Below are 20,985 nucleotides of genomic sequence, written 5' to 3'. Positions count from 1 at the left end.
GGGTAGGGGTGTGTCACCAGGGTGCAGAGGAGACATCCCCCCCCTCTGTCCCCTTCTGGCTGCCTCTGCCTCAATTTTATCCCACAACTTAGACATTCACATTACTCACACTCTCATTACACATACATATAGGATCTTGGAGGTGGGCACGCTACACGGATTCCAAACTACCATCAGGGTGTACACCTCACCCCTGGCGTCGTTGCCCACCTCTCAATTTTAAATACATGTAGACATTGAGGGCTAGCAGGAGGGGCTATATGCTTACCTGCTGCTCTGGCAGGTGGCTCCATGCCCTCCTGGGTTTTAAATGCACCTTAGAACACACATACATCAACAGTACATATGAGCGGGTGGAGGGAGGTTTGGAGTCTTCCTACACCCCCGTTCTCTGCGGCCTGCTGGAGCAGGGGGGCTAGGAGGAGGAGTTGGCCGTCCGACTGGGGTCTGGTGTATGGGGCCTCCCTGCTGCTGCGGAGTCGGGGCGGTCTGCTTCTCCCCACCGCAGGGAAAAGGGTTACACCACCTGAGTCTGGGTGCAGTTTCCCCCTCCAGGGGCAAGGGTACCTAGACTCGGGGCTTAGAGTACGCCTGGGGAGTGTGATTGTGTGTACAGCGTCTCTCTATGTCTGTCTCCACGTTGGGTGAGTGTTGAGCAATTGTATATGAGAGCATGAGGGTGGGAATAGATGTTTGTATCTGTGTGTGCCTGTTTGTCTGTGTCTATATGTCAGGTTGGGTATCAGACGCCACCTCTCTGAGGACATCTCAGGCCCTCCAAGGTTTGGAGGCCCATCTCCCCCCACCACTTCCCCTGCCGGTGGCGGACGCCCTCAGACATCGGTGCGTTGGTGGTTCTCTGTCTCCGGGGGTGGGCGCCCAGGTACCCACCGGCTCACTCCTTGGTGGCTGCTTATTGGGGCCTGGAGCCTGGGGCTCGCTCGGGCCACTTTGGGGATGGGGTGCCCTCGGCCTCACGGCCCGGGGCTCGGCCACTCAGGCACAGCTGGCTGCCGGCGGAGCTCACGGGCACGTCACTGCAACCCCCCCTGGCTTCTGCTCCGCGGCTGCTGAGTGACCCCTCATCTGGGACTCTCCTCAGCTCTTTCTGGGATAGTGGCGCGGCTGCCCCTCTGTTGGTCTTCCTTGGTCTCTTGTGTTCTGGGGGCCTCTGGATGTCTGGAGTCTTGATCTCCTCCATACCTGCTTCATGCCCTGGAGGTCGGGGCAGTGGCCCCCCACACCCTCTAGCAGATCATTACATGAAGGAACCTTTTAAAAACAAGCGCGTTCATGCTCACAGGTGTACACACGGGTGATCACACACACAAATTACACCCTTTTTGGCTCCTACCTCAAAGCACACTGTGCGCTGTCGATCTCACGTGCTGCACAATAATGTTTAATATTTAGTATTTACTGTCATATTCTCATATATCATTGTGATCTTGTTTATTACTCTCGTTTTCTTCTGCTTGCTTTCTTTTTTCTTTCTCAACAGGTGATCCAGGTGATCGATATATGTATTTTTTGTCTGCTTATTCTGTTGGTTTTTGTTTTTTGCCCTTTTTCCCCGTCCCTCTTCTCAGGTTTTTTTCTTTCCCTCTTTCTTTCTCCACATTCTCTCCTCCAGTCAAGTCTGTCCCGTATTCAGCAAGTGAAAATAAAATAAACAATAAAAAGTTGAATCAAATGGACCATTACGGCAAGGCTGGGATGGTCCATTTGGTAAAGTAAATCCGTTGGGCATCTTTCTTCGCCTTTAGACAATAATTCTGATGGCAAAAGAACCAAACGGGACAGGTTAAAAAAAAAAAAAAAAAAAAAAAGGGATAGGGTGAGTTGGAAGGTGATTATCTACTGCGGAGACCTCTGAAGGCCATAGACAAAATAAGAACTAGGCATTTAACAATTTAACAATTCCCAAGAGGCAATAACATATAGTATTATGAGTAATAAAATGTAAAATCTATGGGGCATTTCAAACAAAACATACAGTGGTATGCAAAAGTTTGGGCACCCTTGATAATTTTCATGTTTTTCCTTCATAAATCATTGGTTGTTTGGATCAGCAATTTCATTTAAATATATCATATTGCAGACAAACACAATGATATTTGAGAAGTGAAATGAAGATTATAGGCTTTACAGAAGGTGTGCAAAAGTTACTCAAACTAAATTAGGCAGGTGCATAAATTTGGGCACCCTTGTCGTTTTATTGATATGAATACCTTTAGCACTAATAATTGGAACATAAAATTTGTTTGGTAAGCTCACTGACCCTTCACCTACCTACATACACAGGTGAATCCAATCATGAGAAAGGGTATTTAGGGTGGCCAGGCCAATTGAAAGTTTTTCTCCTCTTTGCATCTTCTCTCGAGAGTGGCTACATAGGAGCCTCAAAACAACTCTCAAATGACCTGAAAACAAAGATTGTTCAACATCATGATTTAGGGGAAGTATACAAAAAGCTATCTCAGAGAGCTGTCAGTTTCCACTGTGAAGAACATAGTGCATCGTTCAACTATTCAGCGTACTTTGCACAAGGAGATGCTGTATGGGAGAGTAATGCAGAAGAAACCTTTTCTGCACGCATGCCATAAACAGACTCGCTTGAGGTATGCTTAAGCACATTTGGACATGCCAGCTTCATTTTGGAATAAGGTGCTGTGGACTGATGAAACTAAAATTGAGTTATTTGGGCATAACAAGAGGCGGTATGCATGGCAGAAACAGAACACAGCATTTCAAAACAAACACTTGCCACCCACAGTAAAATGTGGTGGTAGTTCCATCATGCTGTGGGGCTTTGTGGCCAGTGCATATTAGCAAATTCCTGAAAACAATGTTCAAAAATCAGTAACAAAGTTGAAGTTGCACCAGGGCTGGATATTTCAACAAGACAATGACCCTAAACACTGTTCAAAATCTACTAAGGCGTTCAGGCAGAGGATCAAGTACAACGTTCTGGAATGGCCATCTCACTCCCCAGACCTGAATATTATAGAAAATCTATGGTGTGAATTAAATGGGCTGTCCATGCTCGGAAACCATCAAACCTTACTGAACTGGAGATGTTTTGTAAAGATGAAAGGTCCAAAATACCTTCAACCAGAATCCAGACTCTCATTAGAAGCTATAAGAAGTGTTTGGAGGCATTATTTCAGCAAAAGGAGGATCTACTAAATATTGATGTAATTTTTCTGTTCGGGTTCCCAAATTTATGCACCTGTCTAATTTAGTTTAAGTAACTTTTGCACACTTTCTGTAAATCCTATAAACTTTATTTCACTTCTCAAATATCATTGTGTCCATCTGACATATGATATATTTAAATGAAATTGCTGATCCAAACAACCAATGATTTATGAAGGAAAATCATGAAAATTATCAAGGGTGCCCAAACATTTGCATACCACTGTATTTAACATTAAGATCTTTATGTGCTACTAAACTCATGATAATAAGGTAATATAAGTTCACATTTTAGGATACTATTTTTATACTATTATGACTTTTGTACTCTAAATTTGAATTCCTTTGTATTACTACAGATAGTAGTTAAAGAGAAAAGTCAATGTTAGAAGTAGTAATGGTTATGCAGTACAGTCATAATAAATCCCTACAATTCCAGAATTTTCTTGCCATTTACACTTTCCAAAAAATATATTTAAATTATTAATACTCTATGATATTTTTCTGTCAAAGGTATACCAGCATAAGATCTTGTGTAATAATTTATGTTTTTTTGCAAAAACAAGTGGTGCAAAACCAAAAATATACACTCTTTCTGCTCTATGAAATATTAGTTAAGGATTAAAAATCTTTTGATGTTCCAATCTAAATTAAATAAAGCTGTATTGTATCATTTGTCGTAGCCAATTATTATGAGGGAAATCTTGGGCCCAATCAAAGCCATACTGTGAAGACTTAGAATGTCAACACTATGTAAGGGTTAATCCATGACCACATATTCTCAAGAAGATGACAAAACCCCTTTTGTTTGAAGACCTATATAAACCAATGGAAACAATGTGTGCCCATATACAGACAATTTTAGATGGAAATGGAGATAGCAGCTCTAGTAATTGGTCTGGTATTGGCTGTGTGTTTGTTTCACCTCAACTCAGCTGTTGCCTTTGCAGTGTGCCTAGATGGTATGAGACAAATGACTAGGCATATAGGAGCTCAAGCTGGTACGACAACATCCTCTCTGAACTGCAAGCTGCAGGGAAGCACTCGTCTACCTGCATTTTCAAAGGATGGGGACTTTGTTATTGGTGGTGATTTTTCCCTTCACGTCTACATGAACACAGTTTACAGTGACTACACCAGCATGCCTGAGCCTGCAAAATGCAAAGGAAGGTTAGTAAGTAAGAAAGTCAGTAATGGGAAGAAGAAGGTGTAAAAATATGTTGGACTGTATGAGGAGAGAAATGTTTTCATGTGTGTTATGTTCTATGGAACTACATTGATTCAGTGTAGTGTTGAAAAATGTAAAAAAAAAAAAAATAGTCATTTATTCTTTATAAAATAATTTGTTGTGTTTTAAAAAACAGAAATTATACAATATGTTAAATAACAGTTTTATAAAGGAAATGATGTAAAGGAAATGATAAAGAAAATGCATTTAAATGTATTATATTTAAAAGGAAATGAAAAGACTGTAATTAGTAATCCATCATTTTCCACTAATTTCTTATGCTAATCTTTTGTGCTCAATTTAACTGGTCAGGCAACATTTTGATTAACATTTGATCAACAGATACAACCAGCAAATGATCCTGTTGTTGGTTCTACTTAACTTAAACTAAATCTACAGTCTATATTCTAACAGTGACACAACTATTTTCAGCCTTTACACCAGTGAACTGCAATCATCACGTGCAATGGTTTTTGCCATAGAAGAGATTAACAACAGCACAGAGCTGCTGCCCGGAATCAGGCTCGGGTATCAGATCTATGACTCATGTGCATCAGTGCCTGTAGCAGTGCACATGGCATTTCAGTTTCTAAATAGCTTCGACCCTGTGTTTTCCATGGATAACAATTGCTCACATTCTGGTATGGTGATGGCTGTTGTTGGTGGCTCTGGGTCTACAACATCCATCAGTTTGTCACAAGTCATCAGGTCCTTTAACATTCCCCAAGTAAATGTTTTCAATTTCTGGAAACTTTGTATTTAAAATATGTATGTGCATGATATTTGATTTTGCGGTGTGTGGTGTTTTATTTCACTTGGTTTAGGTTAGCCACTTTTCAACATGCGCATGCTTGTCTGACAAGCAGCAGTACCCCAATTTTTTCAGAACATTTCCCAGTGACCAGTTCCAAGCTGAAGCAATGGCCAAGCTGGTAAAACACTTTGGCTGGACTTGGATAGGTGCTGTTCGGTCAGATTCGGATTTTGGAAATAACGGCATGGCTTCATTTCTAAAAGCAGCACAGAAAGAGGGGATCTGTGTGGAATACTCTCTTTCTTTTCATCGAACATACCCACATAGCAGAATTCAGAGAGTCACAGATGTGATCCGCAGGTGTCCTCATCAGAGATATTTTTTCCGCAAATATTAGATTTACTGTCTTCAAAATTACATTTTTTCATGCAGTTACACTTTAAAATGCTTCTAATGCACAATATTGTCTGTCAAGGTCTACAGCCATGGTTGTTGTGGCACTTCTATCTTTAGGGGACATGAGGGCACTGTTGGAGGAGCTATCATATGAGCCTTCCCCGTCTCGCCAGTGGATTGGCAGTTTCTGGGTAACTAACCCAGAATTCACAAGGTTCAGTTTCTGTGCTGGGGCCATTGGATTTGGGATTCCAAAGTCTATAATACCAGGCCTCAGAGACTTCCTGCTGAATCTGTCCCCCTCACAAGTGGCGTCTTCTCAAATACTTACTGAGTTCTGGGAGGATGCATTTAACTGCACACTGACCAAAAGTAAGACATTTTTCGTGGTTTAAATTATCTTGTCAACTGCTGATGTTACAAAGTCTAATGCTGCTTCATGGGCTGACCTATTTTCATTGAAAAGCTATGAATGGTGACAAAGTGTGAGGTGAGAATACAGGTGAAACTCCAAAAATTGTAATATTGTGCAAAAGTTCATTTATTTCAGTAATTCATCTTAAAAGGTGAAAGCAATATATGATATTAATATACTAATATAATATATTCCTGCAGCAGGGCCTCAAGGGTGGTCCAAACCTCTTCTCGCTCTTCTCCTTGCAAGAAAATTTAAATCCTTAAAGTGTGGCCAAGCACAGTAGCTATCTTGAGCAACAGATACTTGAGGGTAGCTACACGTTGTGAAGGTAATCTTAAATATCACCATGTAGTTTGAGTCATCATCGGAGACCTCCATGGTGTGATGCAGGTGGCAGAAAACAGATAACCCCCTGAACATGAGACATATGTCTCACCTCCAAGAATCTCAGTCACAAACCTGGATTAGTAAAAGTAATTATTTTTATTTTAACCGTATTTTGAAGAAACAGTAACAAAAAGTTTAAAAAAATATAGCTTTTGGAGTTTTACCAGCTCTAATGGAGTTAAAGTTACTAGCTTGTGCTTTTGTTTGTCTAAAGCAGCAAAACGGCCTCTTGATTCTTTAGTAGATGGAACATCCTGTATGAGTGGCTCTTTCTGTTGCCCCAGTGGTGTTTGCTCCTAGTGTAGTTCCTCCATATTAGCAGGGCTGTCTGTAAGGCATCTAAATTTGCTTGCTTTTCAGTGTCATAAAGCTGTTGAATTTTACTTGAAATAGTCTTTCGGCACGGCAGTTGGAAAATTGGGTCCCCTGACGATAACTGTAGTACATTTTCTAACCACCTGTCTAATACCAATGATAGTGGTTTACAGTCAGAGCAATCCATTTTCGGAGAGAATTTGTTACTTTGTCCAATGTTGAATTGCTAATTTTGGTCTTGAAGCCAGTCATTTCATCAAGTTTGGGCTGCCAACACCTTTTGACTGCTAGAGTCCACAGCTCCCACAGTTTCTGTGCTGGCTGCAACATGATTTGCATTTAGATGGTACCATAAGGTTGAAGTGTTTCGGTGGTATGCAAACTCCTTTTTTCACAGTTTGCACAAAACCACAATTATCAAGCCTTCTATTGGTTGGGTAGTCTTCTGAAATTAAATTTGCCTCCGATCATTCCGAGCAACGCACTTTCTTCTTATTCTTTGTAGCTCTGATGTGTGTATCACTGTAATCGATATACCAGAAAATTGTGCATTGACAAAAGTTAGCTTTTGCCTGGAATGCAAAGTGCAATTAAATGCGTAATTTTTTTAGTACGTTGTTTTTTTCAAATTAATTAATCGCAATTAACGCGTTAAATTCCTACTCCTAGTTTTTATATAACCAATTCAAAGTACTTACAGAACAATCCGGTGTTCTGCATTAAATAAGATGACACACAAATTATTTTTGCTACTCCAAAAAATATTTTTGTCCACTCTAACATAAAGGAGAACATCACAAGCCTGATACCTGCAGGCCTGAAAGCAGGAGGTGTATCACTCCTCGTGTTTCAACCTGGAGGCAGCGTTTACATTGCAATCTGCCCTTGGTGGCATTTTGGCAGCAACTGCAACATTTAGCAGTTGCCTCATTGTTCTGACACACAAAACAAAACGATCAACTGTACGACACACTAACGACACACTCCAAACACGCTAATCTCTTGCATCTCAAAAACTCCCTCTCTTTCTCTTTTGCACTCTCGCCGCCGTCACTCCTAAAATTTCTCCCTCTTTCTAAGCAACCAATGCCATGTTGCCATATCATCTTTTGATTGGTCGACATGACACATTTTTCCACCAATAGGAAAAAGGTGTTTTTTCTTTTCTTTCTTTTTTTAATCGCAAGAAGAGAAGAGACTGCTTTTGAGCCCTTTCCTTAGAAAACACTGCAGTAAACATAACAAAACTCTGTTTTTTCAGACGCAATCAACGCATTTTAAAAACTGGTACATACTTTGAAGTTCACACTGTTAAAACAAGAAATGGAGACTAAGGGTTGTCTAGGGTTGACATAACATCTTGTTGCTGTGTCATCTTAAATTGGTCATGTGTAGTTTGAGTCAACATCAGAGACCTCCATGATGATATAGAGCTTTTTGAATAACGTAGTCATGGTAAGCTACTTTATTCTTCCTCAGCCAATCAGCAGCACTTGTGTGATTGCCCCCCCCCCCCCCCCCCCCACCCCAGCTCCCGGTAAGATGAAGACAGCTTTAATCGTCTGTGTGCTGAAAAATAGTAATGCATTCACACCGCATTTCCTTGTTAGTAACGGTAATGTGATTGTACGATAGAAAATGCAATTAGCTAGATTACTGTTACTGTTATGTCCTATACTAATTATTCCATTTTTTATTTTATTTTATTTTACTTTTTATAAAATAAATATGTTTCATGGTACCAGCATGATTTGCAACATTTATAAAGAGAACACATCTGAGATCTAGTTTAATTTTGACATCTGCTCTGTCTTTTTGTGATTTTAGATGCCGCTGCAAAGAAGAAAGTATGTGATGGAAATGAAGACATACAGAATCTGCAAAACCAGTACACTGACACATCACAGCTCAGAGTTACTAACATGGCGTACATGGCCGTGTATGCAGTAGCACATGCCATCCATAATGCAGTGTGCCAGGAAGTAAATGGGACAGTAGAGTGTGACAAGTTAACCAAGTTAGAGTCCAAACAGGTCAGAAGAAATAACTATGTTGATGTCAGTGTCTTTCATCAACTGCACTATAAATTGATATGCAATATTAATATTTGTTATTGAAATATTGCATCTTTTTTTTTTTTGCTTTCCCCTCCCATTATCCCTAATTTTTTCAGATTTTAATTGAGCTGAAGAAAGTAAATTTTTCCCAAAATGGCTATGATGTGTCATTTGACGCTAATGGGGATCCTGTGGCTATTTATGAACTGGTTAACTGGCAGAAAAGTGAAAATGGCATGACTGAGATAGTGACTGTAGGGCTGTATGACGCATCACGGCCCGTGGGCCAGGAATTCCAGATTGACAAAAACATTACCTGGATGGAGGGTAGCATGAAAGTAAGCAGTCAGAATTTGACCAACTTTAGTAGTAATAATAATGGATTGCATTTATATAGCGCTTTTTGAGACCCTCAAAGCGCTTTTACAATTCCACTATTCATTCACTCTCACATTCACACACTTCTGGTGGCAAGCTACATTTGTAGCCACAGCTGCCCTGGGGCAGACTGACAGAAGCGACGCTGCCATATTGCGCCATCTGCCTCTCTGGCCATCACCAGTAGGCGGTAAGTGAAGTGTCTTGCCCAAGGACACAACGATTGACACTGTCCGAGCTGGGGCTCAAACCGGCAACCTTCTGATTACAAGACGAACTGCCAACTTATGAGCCACGATCGCCCGATCGATTAGTAAACAACACACAGCTGCATAGTAAATATTTACGTTTATTCTGCAACCTTTATGTCTTTGACAGGTGCCAGTGTCAGTGTGCACGGACAGTTGTCCTCCAGGAACTCGTAAAGTGTTGCAGAAAGGAAAACCCATCTGCTGCTATGACTGTACAGCATGTCCTGAGGGAGAGATTAGTAATAGTACAGGTAAAGAGAAATGATTATGATGCATTTAAAATGTTTCATTGTGTATATATGAAAATCAAGAAGAAATTGTATTTATTTGTTTTTTATCCAGATTCAACTGATTGTTTACCTTGTCAAAAGGAATTCTGGCCTAACAAAAAGAGAGACACTTGCATCCCTAAGCCTGTGGAGTATCTTTCCTTTCAGGACCTCCTAGGAATTATCCTGGCTACATTCTCAGTCATTGGTGCCTGTCTGACCATCGTAACTGCGGCTGTATTCTTTTGTCACAGGAAAACTCCAGTTGTCAGGGCCAACAACTCTGAGCTGAGCTTCCTGCTGCTCATCTCACTGACTCTGTGTTTCTTATGTTCATTAACTTTCATTGGAGCACCTTCTGAGTGGTCCTGCATGTTGCGTCACACTGCATTTGGCATCACCTTTGTACTCTGTATCTCCTGTGTACTTGGGAAAACTATAGTGGTTTTAGTGGCTTTTAAAGCTACAATTCCAGGTAGCAATGTCATGAAATGGTTTGGTCCTCCACAGCAAATAATGACTGTTGTGTCTTTCACCTTTATTCAAGTTTTAATATGTACTGTTTGGTTGATAGTGAACCCTCCCTTTCCAATAAAAAATCTAACCGCATACAAGGAGAAAATCGTATTGGAATGTGCATTAGGCTCTGCTGCTGGCTTCTGGGCTGTGCTTGGATACTTAGGCATACTGGCTGCCTTTTGCTTCATTTTAGCTGTTTTAGCCCGCAAATTACCTGATAATTTCAATGAAGCTAAGCTTATCACCTTCAGCATGCTAATATTTTGTACTGTCTGGATCACATTTATCCCAGCATATGTCAGCTCTCCTGGGAAATTCACTGTAGTTGTGGAGATTTTTGCAATTCTGGCCTCCAGCTTTGGTCTAATAATGTGTATATTTGCTCCCAAGTGTTTTATCATATTGTTTAAGCCTGAGAAGAACACTAAGAAATATTTAATCAACAAAAATCAGTTATAGTATAGAGCTTCTAGTACTTGCTAATGTTCATCAATTCCTGTTCTGACAAGTGAGTCGTGTGACACATGAGAATGTCAGGGATAGGGTGAGTTGGAAGCTGATGATCTACTGTGGAGACCCCTAAACAGCATAGACAAAAGAAGAAGAACTAGGAATAATACTGTGGAAACAAATTTAACAATTCCCAAGAGGCAATAACAGATAGTATTGTGAGTAATAAAATGTACGTTTCTATGGGGCATTTCAAACAAAACATATTACCTTATTATCATGAGTTCAGTACCATATAAAGATCTTAATGTTAAATATAATTTCAGATTTTAGTATACTTTTTTCTATACTATTATGCTGATAATAATCCTTGTCCTTTGTTTGAATGTGATGATGTGATTAATAAATATCTTTTTCAGTGATGCTGTGGCTTATTTCCCAGAAACAATGTTTAGTTTCTATGTAAAAACCATAAATCAGGAAGGCATAATACACAAAGCTACACATTTCTTTTTCATTTTGTAGTAATAACAGATTGATCAATGCCATGAGGTATAATGATTGTCTATATGCGGTAATATAAGGCGCTTGGAAAGAAAGTAACTAGACTTCTTTGAGTTTTTTGAAGGTGTTTCATCTCTCATCCAAGAAGCTTCTTCAGTCCTAAACCAGATGGTCTCATATATTTAATTCCTAGTGGGAGTTGTCCCTTAACAAGGTCATTGATCCACTATTAATCATGTGCCTTATGAACAAATCTTATTTATTTTGGTACCAGTACTGGTTTTATTTTGCTGTATTTATCCGCAACACCTTAAAAATATTGTCGGACATAAACCAGTCCGTGGCACAAAAAAGGTTGGTGACCACTGCTCTAGAATACCTTGAGTGGGTTTCCTCAAAGTCCTCCAAGTGCTGGATGACATATGGTTAAAATATAACTTGGTCAACTAGTGATCACGACTAGAAAAGTTTCATCTCTCATCCAAGAAGCTTCTTCAGTTCTAAACCAAATGGTGGAGTCCCAGGTATTTAATTCCTACTGGGAGTTGTCCCTTAACAAGGTTGATGATCCACTATTGATCATGTACCTCACCACATGCACCAATGTGTGAGAAAGGCATGGGTCATTATGAGCAGATGTTTCAGGTGAAGTCATTGTGAGACCGTGCCTCGTCCTATTATGTGACCCACTGAGAGCATATTTCCGAAGATGTGAACTGCATTGTTGGTACCTACAGTGCAGTTTTGAGATCTCTTTCCAGGCGCCTCAAACCCCATTCAGATCTTGCATCAGGTGATCTCAATGAGTCATGAACCTTCCGAAGATGGAACACAGTCTTCTGTCCCCCTTCTTGTTTTTTTAAAGTTCAGTAGACTTCCTGAAAACTATCAAATAAATACTGTAAAGTTGTATTATTGTAAAGTTAAATTGATTTTAGAAGGATGTCTGGTTGTATTTTAATCCTTGATAAAAAAAAAAAAAAACTAGGCTGAAGTAAGCTGAACTGCCATACATTCAGGATGTTAAAGCACATTAATTTTTTTTGTTTGTTTGCATTAATACGTCTGAATTTGCAATCGGAGTGTGTTTATTGAGAGACAAAATCTTCCTTTTGCACATGAATACATCATTTGAAAACTTTGACTAGAAGAGTTAGATCATCATTCATCCTGTATAGCTAATTATGAACTATTTAATCTATCATCACGATTAACTCGATCAAAATTTTCATCTGGAGTGCAGAATGACTCAAAATCCCTGGGAGGTCACTATCAACACAATTTAGGCAGTTTGTAAAAAGTTTGTCCATTCTGCGCTCCAGATGGGTTAATCACGTTGAAAATTGATTAAGTGTTGATTAATATATTTTACATTTGTCTGTTGTTTTAATTTTGTGTAGCACTTTCTACTACAACTCGGTAATAAAGGGGTAATTGTAGGGTAACAAGGGGGAAACAAGAAGGTAATAATGTAGTAATTTCTAAGTTATCACTATGCAATTACCCAAGTAATAACCATGTAATATCCAAGTAATATCATGGTAGCAACAGTGGTTACAGCTGAGTAATATTAACCTGACATTTATGTAATATGATAATAAGGTTCCCAAAACTGGGGGTAACACTGTGGACATATAGCTTGGTAATGAAGTGGTAATAGTAGGGTAACAAGGAAGAAACAAGAACGTAATAATGCAGTAATTTCTAAGTTATTACCACTATTATCTGTGGTAGCTTCTGTGTAATAAGCAGGAACTAGAGCTGCAAAACACAAAACTGTCTGTTTCTAATTAATAGCATATTGATAACCTATTAAAGCTTAAAAAATGTGTGACTATAACCTGGAAACACCTGTGGTAAGTTCTGTATAATAAGCAGTAATAGAAACAGCCTGCATAGAGCTGGCTGCCAGTAGGTGGCAGAGTGCTTCCTACTGGAAGTCTGTACTTTCAATTTCATCCCTAGTTAAAGACAAAGAAGTAGAAAGGCATGCCAACTGCTAGCTCTAGCTTTAGCTTTGGCTCCTTTTTGGCTTGCCTCATAGATCCATGCTTGCATAAACCAATGGATTATAAAAATACATTTGGAATCAAACCAATATTATAGCTACTGCTGTAGGACTGCAAGGCAATTAAAACCTTTTTTTTTATTCCTTAACCCTTTAAAGCGGGCATGCTCCGTTTTGCATAACTATTTTTAAATCCCGGTAGAACTGCAACCATGTAAGCTAGCGCAATAATTCTTTTTGCATATGAAACTAGAGGAGTTGTACTTACATCTTATGCCATCAGCTTGTCCTAGGTCACGGTTTCCTTCCACATATAGTGTTGAGCTCGAAGAGTTTTCTTCTTCTTCGGTCATGTTCTCTTAATAATGCAGACACTTGGTTGGTTGATTACTTTTCCCGTTTCTTTTATTGTCAGCAACAGAGGAGGGAAAACCATACATTACTTCAGCAGTTCGTGCTTCGGAACATAAGGAACAGGAAGTGAAGTAATCTATAATCAGCAAAATAAAATCCTTTCCAAAATAAAATGACAATCAGAAAACGTCTTTCACAACATAAGATAAATTAATATATTTACTCATGAGAACACAAATCTAACACCCCCCCTTGTTCTCATGCTGTTAACCCATAGCATCTTATGCATTTCCAAAGAACCATTTTTGAAACTTTCTGAGTCTCACTCTTGTAACTGGTTTTGTTAGGATGTCTGCAGCCATTTCTTCTGATGGACAGTGTTCAAAGCGGATTTTCCCTTCATTTACCGCTTCACGAATGAAGTGATATTTCACATCAATATGCTTCGACCTCTGTCTGTTCACTGGATTTTTACTCAAAGCAATGGCCCCTTGGTTGTCCCCAAACAGTTTAGTACATGTGTACCTTTTTTCTGTCCATGCCGTTTAACAGTTGGGTTAAGTACATGCTTTCCTGAGTAGTGGTTGCAAGACCAATGTATTCAGCTTCACATGTTGAGAGTGCCACTGTAGGCTGTTTCTTTGTTTTCGAAGATATTACTGGTCCCTCTTTAGTAAGTGCAAAACAGTAGCCTGTTGTACTGCATCTGTCTTTTACAGAGGATGCCCAGTCAGAGTCACTGTAAGCAATTAGATCTAGATCCTCTCTGCTTTTCTTAAAGATCAGTTCAAAGTCATTTGTGCCTTTTAGGTATCTGAGGACTTGTTTTGCCGTTACTAAGTCCTCTCTCGTGGGTTGAGCTAGTGTTTGAGATAGTCTGCTAACAACCCAGCTTATATCTGGTCTCGTACACGTCATGGCATATATCAAACTGCCCACTATTTCTCTGTACTCTCTTGAGTTAACAGTCTCATTTGCATCACTTCCTCCACATGCAGTAGTGTCCGTTTTTAGTTCACACGGTGTGGATTTGGGTTTGCATTCAGACATCCCAAAGCGTTCCAACATTCTTTGAATGTACCTCTTCTGATTCATCCTGATTTCACTCTCTTTTTGTATAAATTGTATCCCAAGAAAACTGGATATTTTCCCCAGGTCTTTCATGTTAAACTTTGACCTCATTGTTTCTTTGAATGTGTTTAACAAGTTAGTATTGCTAGCCGCAATGATCAAGTCATCTACCCAGATGATAACCAGTAGAGTTTCATGTTCAATGTCCTTCCTGTATACACAATGATCAGAAAGGTTTCTTTCAAAGTCATTTTGTTCAAGGTAGTCATTCAAGAGTTTGTACCAGTTTCTACCTGATTGTTTTAATCCGTAAAGGGATTTCTTTAATTTGTACACCAAATTTTCTCCTGACTCTGTTTGCTCAAAACCTTCTGGTTGGTCCATGTATATTTCTTCCTCAATGGGAGCATGCAAATACGCAGTTTTAACATCCATTTGGTGGATAATAAGATCATTCTGGACTGATATTTGCATTAGGGTTCGCACAGATGTCATGTTTGCTGTTGGTGCAAATGTCTCTTGGTAGTCTATTCCTTGTGTCTGGTTGTAACCTTTTGCTACAAACCTGGCTTTGAATATTTGTCCTTGTTCATTTTCTTTGAGGGCATAGACCCATTTTCCTCCAATGGTATTTCTACCAGTAGGCAAAGTAGTCAGTTCGAATGTGTCATTCTCCTTCAGAGAGTTGATTTCTTCTGTCATTGCCTGTTTCCACCTTGGTGCCTCTGGTGACATCAGCGCCTCTTTATAGGTTTGGGGGATTCCACAGGTTGCTCTGTAACAATAATCAACACTTACAGAAGTTACATTTGCTAACTCTTTGCAGTTAGATGTGTAATCCTCTAAATATTTTAATGAGGTTTCCTTTCTCTGTTGGAATAGCGCTCAGTTTGGTTTTGCTCATCACCCTCATTTCTTTCTATGTCAGGGTTTGGTTCATTTGTGTTGGTTTCCTCTTCTCTAGGAGGTCTGTTCTCTGCTGCATTTTCATTTTGTTGTTCTGTACTTTCTTTTGAAGGGACTACATGCTCATAAGTCTGAATTTCTGTGTCATATTCATCAGTCTATGTTTGTTGTTCAACAGTGTTCTTCTTAATAAATCTCACGAGTCTGTGTTTTGACACTTTTCCTGTGTGGGGGTTATAAACCAGGTATGCTGGGCTATTTTTACTATAACCCACAAATATTCCTTTTTCACATCTGGGATCAAGTTTCTTGTGATCATGTATGTATGCATAACAGTCTGACCCAAGTATCCACAGTTTTGAGAGATCTGGTCTTTTCCCTGTTAACATCTGATATGGTGTACTTTTAGTCCTGTTACTGTAGCATCTGTTGCAGGTGTGTGCTGCATTTTGAATGGCATAAGGCCATAATTCTTTTGGCAGCTCTTTTTCTAGTAAAAGACACCTCCCCATTTCAAAGAGAGTTCTCCATTGCCTCTCAGCAGTGCCTGATGAGGAGAATATGGCGCAGATGTCTCATGCTTTATACTCTTTTCCCTTAAAAGGGACTGGAAGGAACTGCTTGTGAACTCGGTGCCATTGTCCGATCTAATGCACTTAACACTGCCGTATGGTGCACAGTCGGCTAGAAACTTTGCTGTGGCCTCTGTGGTGTCACTTTTCTGTTTTAGAAAGTAAACTGACACTGCCTCTGAAAAATCATCTGTGAATAATATAGCGTATTTATGACCACTTTGGCCACTTGGTTCAATGGGGCCGGCTAGATCAGTGTGCCCCAACTGTAATGGCTCACTCGCTTTTGGGTCGCTTTGTCTTTTTCTGTTGTTAGTGAATTTCCCTTCTGTGCACACATTACAATCTAACATGCCACTGCCTGTGATTTTCATGCCATCTACAACATCAGGTAGCTTTAACAATCGCTAACATTACAATGTCCTAAAATTTCATGCCATGTTTTCACATCACAAGCCAGATTAACAGTGTCACAGGACATCATGTCATTGAATGATGTTTCATTGTTTACCGTTTTCAAATAGTAGAGTCTGTTGTATTCTTCGATGGAGAAGACTGTCCCATCTTTGTTCACTAGTTCATTCTGTCCCTTCTTGAAGACCACCTGTGCTCCATAGGTTGTAGCTGCCTTCACTGAAAATATGCTCTGAGGGTAGGACGGGATGAATAGAGCATCTCTCAGTGTGATGGCGGTACAATGTCCTTGTATGTCCCATAGAGAGACGCTGGCATCTCCCCTCTTGAGTGCGATGTTATTTGTCCTGGATCCATCAGTGAGCTCCATGTAGTGTTTCTCAGGATCAAAAGTCTCATCAAACTTTATGAACTTGTTCTTCTCTGTAATGATGTGTGAAGTAGCACCACAGTCCACCATTAGTCCTTCTCTTATTATGTCAGTAGGCAGAAGTCTTTGACTAACTTTAAATACAAAAGTCTGCTCTTCTTTCTTGTCCTCTTGTTTTACTACAGTTAGTTTCGCATCATCTCTGTACTTGGTTTTTCTTCTACATGTCTCATCACTGTGTGTCGAGCTTCTATGGTAGCTACACCACTTAGGTGTACCCTTTTGGCGACAATCTTTTACAAAATGTCCTCGGTTTCCGCATCCATGACAGGTGATTGATGTTAAATCAACCTTCATCACATTATCCGCTTTTACTTTGTTGTCGAATTTCTCGGTTTCCTCGTAACTTCGTAGGTTGCTTTTGAACTGTGTGAATGTTAAATCTTCACTGCTTTGAGTTGTGTGAATAGCAAATGGCTTGTAAGCTTCAGGAAGCCCCTTTAAAATCATAGCGATAATAAGTCCATCACTGATGACTTCTTTTGCATTTCTTAGGGAGGTCACTGCTTTTTCAGCTTGGATAATATAATCTGTCACTGTCTCATCTGGTTTCTTCTGTAAAGACGTCAGCTCTGTGTACAGTGCGATGATTCTGGGCTTGCATTTACTATCGTAGTGGTCACGTAGTATTTTTAAAGCTTTTCTTCCGTCATCAGTCGCATCTCTCATTACCAGTGAAAGGCTTTTATCATCAAGAAACTGTATCAGTTCAGCGTAGCATTCAGCATTCTTCTCTGCATCTGGGTTAGTGGGTGATAATATAGTGTCCTTTACACCAATGATCCGCATGTGGCCGAGAAACTTTGCCTCCCAAAGTTCGTAACTGTTTTCGTCTCTGTTGAACACTAACCTCTGCCATCTTCCTCCTGTTGTGTCATGCCTGGGCCCATAACCTGTTGAGCTCGAAGAGTTTTCTTCTTCTTCGGTCATGTTCTCTTAATAATGCAGACACTTGGTTGGTTGATTACTTTTCCCGTTTCTTTTATTGTCAGCAACACAGTAGGGAAAACCATACATTACTTCAGCAGTTCGCGCTTCGAAACATAATCACCAAAATAAAATCCTTTCCAAAATAAAATGACAATCAGAAAACGTCTTTCACAACATAAGATAAATTAATATATTTACTCATGAAAACACAAATCTAACATATAGCTTTGCAAAAATTGCATAAAAACCACTTGCAGCAACAAAAATATAATCTTCCAGAAACACGCTTTGCCGATCCGATCAGCTGTTCATAACACTTCTTACGTTGAAATAGACATCAGCGCGAACTATTGCATGTCCGCCATTACCTGCCCGAAACCGGAAGTGACGGCATTTTTGCGAAAATGTAGTTTTTTTACCTTCAGGACCTTATAAGCCTATATTGGTGTTTTTAAAAGTTATATTTGACTTTATGACTTTCTGTATCGTTTCTGGGATGCTTAGAACTCAAATTGCACTGCTGGAAATAGTTTATTTTGATGCACATGCTGTTTTTTTGCAAATTTGCATTGTAATATTTATTTTTCGTTTTTCCTGCAGTATATAAAAATTAGTATATTTCAAAAATAAAACTATGAAGACACTCAAATAAATTTCCTGTGGTGGGAAACTATTTTGCGCAACTTTTTTGTATTTAAAGTTTTGAGGGATAAGCTTCTTAAATTTCTCTAACTAGAAATATATGTTAAAAAAACAAAAACGATTTATTTTTTGTAGTCTATTGCACTTTTTTACAATTTATGTAATTACTATGCACTTAATGCATACATATTATTAAAATTTGGGCTATAATGGTTGTATTGATGTATAGCAACTTGAAATGCTCCCAAAAATGGCACTACAGCATGTAAAAATATAATATAAGCTCTGGCGGACTTGGTTCTTAAAGGGTTAAGTTATATTTAAGGCCGTCTCTTGTTGTTATAAACTTATGTGACATACTGTCAACTTACTAACAAGGTAGCTAACAGTAGGTTAGAAACTAACATAAGCTCACCAAATAAATCCTTGAGTAGTTCTAAAAAATCAGGTTGCATAAAATTAAGATTGTCATGAAATTACCTGACCATTATTATTGTAAATATGGACAGAGAACTGATGCGGGTAGTTATACTTTCAAATAAGACATATATTCGCCCAAAAATTGAGCACTCTAATTTTCAACAGGTTTGGTATACTCAGCATGCAGCTTTCTACCCCCAGTATATTTTGTAGTGGTTTATTTCTAATGATAGACATTAAATATTCTAATATGTTGTTGGGAAGAATAGGAAAGATGAATTAATTATTTTACTTCATACACAAATTATAGTGGTGCATTTTTTCATTAGGACAGTCTATATCTCTTGCTCGAAGAACCGCCAATTACATCATGCTTGTTTTAACATTATTTTTCTTTTAAAACTTCAAATTTTTCAGTATGCAGTGGGCGGCTTGGTGCTACTTGCTGCAGGAGAGGCTGGAATTTTGGATGGTTAGCGGTCAATCAATGATGAAGGTGGTGCAGGATGATGGTGTTGCACCCCCCCACAACCCTGAATTGGACAAGCAGGAGAATGTGCATAGCACATTATTTTTGTGTACTAGATGTTTTAAAAATTTGCTCCACCTTCTTTCCTACCTGAAATATATTTACCATATTATGTGTTGTCATCCATGTATAATCTATGCCATGAGAGATGGTCCTCTACACTCCTATGCTAATCTAATGCATTCATTTGTGTTATTCTTTAAAACGTAATTATTAGCATTTTGCATAAGTGTTTCCAGTTCATTACAGATTTCCCGATGCAGGAATAATAAACTGTGGGTGAGCCCAGAAGTGAAGGCCCTGCTGAACGAGTAGAAGAGGGGTTTCTGGTCTGGAGTCAAGGAGAAACTGAAGAGAGTGCAAAAGGATCGTAAATACAAGATCTGAGGTGGCAAGGAGCGCTTTAGGAGGAATGTCGAAAACCAACTCCAATAGAATAATGTCCGAGAAGTCTGGAGGAACATGAAAAAAATCTCTGGACACTTCAAGGACAATAGAGGAGCCACAGTGTCTGTCTGACTGGTGTCTGCTCACCTCTCCCACCTCCCAGGTTCCATCAACCCCCCACCAGTCCCCCCCCCCCCCCCCCCCCCCCCACAGACACACACACACACACACACTCCCTCCTTGTGCAATGCCATTGTCACCTGAGCTCTCCTATCACCACAACTTTGCTTCACCCCCATCCACTCATCTAACCCCATCCCGCACCACAGCCCAGCCTCACATCTACTTCACAGCTGATCAGGTGGGAAGTCAGAGGAGGGAAGCAAGGAAGGCAGCAGGTCCGGATGGCATCTGCTCCAGACTGCTCAGGGACTGTGCAGACCAGCTCTGTCAGGTGGTCCTGTACATCTTCAACCTGAGCCTGGAGAGTCTGGAGAGAGTTCCTGAACTGTGTAAGACGTCCTGTAGGGTTCCAGTGCCACACCTCAAGGAGCCCAACCATTTCAGGCCTTTGGCCTTGACTTTTCATCTGATGAAGACCATGGAAAGGCTCATCCTGTACCACCTTCGCCCACTGGTGAGCTCAGCAGTGGACCCCTTGCAGTTCCCCTACCGATCTGGAATTGGGGTGGATGACACTGTCATCTGCCTGTTACTCCGATCCCTCTCTCACCTACTCTCAGAAAAATTATGGTTCTTAAATGGCTCTTCAGATATGGTTCTTTAAAGAACCATCATACGTCAAAGAACCTTTTTATTTTGTAAATGGTTCTTTAGGTATTACAAATGGTTCTTTAAAGAACAAAAGGTTCTTCATCCTTAGCAATCTAAGTTTGATGGTGTAAAATGGCATAAATATTTATTCACTATATTGAGGGTGTGAATTATACTGTGTTTTGTTTGTGTGCATGTGTGTGTGAAAGGGGGAGGGCGGGTTACCTGGCAATTACCCTTTAAGAGCAGATGGTAGGAAAGTGAATATTCAAATAAAAGTTAGAAATACTTGCTTAAAAATATACTGGTGGCAGGGGTGGGGACCAAAGCCTAAAGACCCTACCCCCAGCTATCCTAACCCCGCAAACCCACTCATCACAAATAATGTGGTAAAAGAATATTGAATTTATGATTAAGACGTTTA

General features: G+C 39.8%; 1 protein-coding gene across 1 annotated transcript; it reads left to right on the top strand.

Annotated features, from left to right (window-relative positions):
• Nucleotides 1-2,490: 2,490 nt before the first annotated feature.
• Nucleotides 2,491-10,629, top strand: LOC134640614 (extracellular calcium-sensing receptor-like). The gene is made up of 10 exons (XM_063492523.1): nucleotides 2,491-2,514; nucleotides 2,698-2,724; nucleotides 4,265-4,368; nucleotides 4,859-5,153; nucleotides 5,251-5,540; nucleotides 5,656-5,948; nucleotides 8,524-8,729; nucleotides 8,870-9,091; nucleotides 9,510-9,633; nucleotides 9,725-10,629. The coding sequence occupies exons 3-10, from the start codon at nucleotides 4,310-4,312 to the stop codon at nucleotides 10,627-10,629; spliced, it is 2,394 nt and encodes a 797-aa protein (XP_063348593.1). The 5' UTR covers nucleotides 2,491-2,514; nucleotides 2,698-2,724; nucleotides 4,265-4,309.
• Nucleotides 10,630-20,985: the final 10,356 nt, after the last annotated feature.

This window comes from Pelmatolapia mariae, linkage group LG14 (genome assembly GCF_036321145.2).
Source record: "Pelmatolapia mariae isolate MD_Pm_ZW linkage group LG14, Pm_UMD_F_2, whole genome shotgun sequence".
NCBI classification, from domain to species: domain Eukaryota; kingdom Metazoa; phylum Chordata; class Actinopteri; order Cichliformes; family Cichlidae; genus Pelmatolapia; species Pelmatolapia mariae.
This window is presented reverse-complemented; position numbering and strand designations above follow the sequence as displayed.

Coding starts and splice junctions, on each gene's coding strand:
- LOC134640614 (XM_063492523.1), top strand. CDS start 4,310: ATGAACACAGTTTACAGTGACTACACCAGCATGCCTGAGCCTGCAAAA. Junction 4,369..4,858: donor CCTGCAAAATGCAAAGGAAG/GTTAGTAAGTAA, acceptor AACTATTTTCAG/CCTTTACACCAGTGAACTGC. Junction 5,154..5,250: donor GGTCCTTTAACATTCCCCAA/GTAAATGTTTTC, acceptor CACTTGGTTTAG/GTTAGCCACTTTTCAACATG.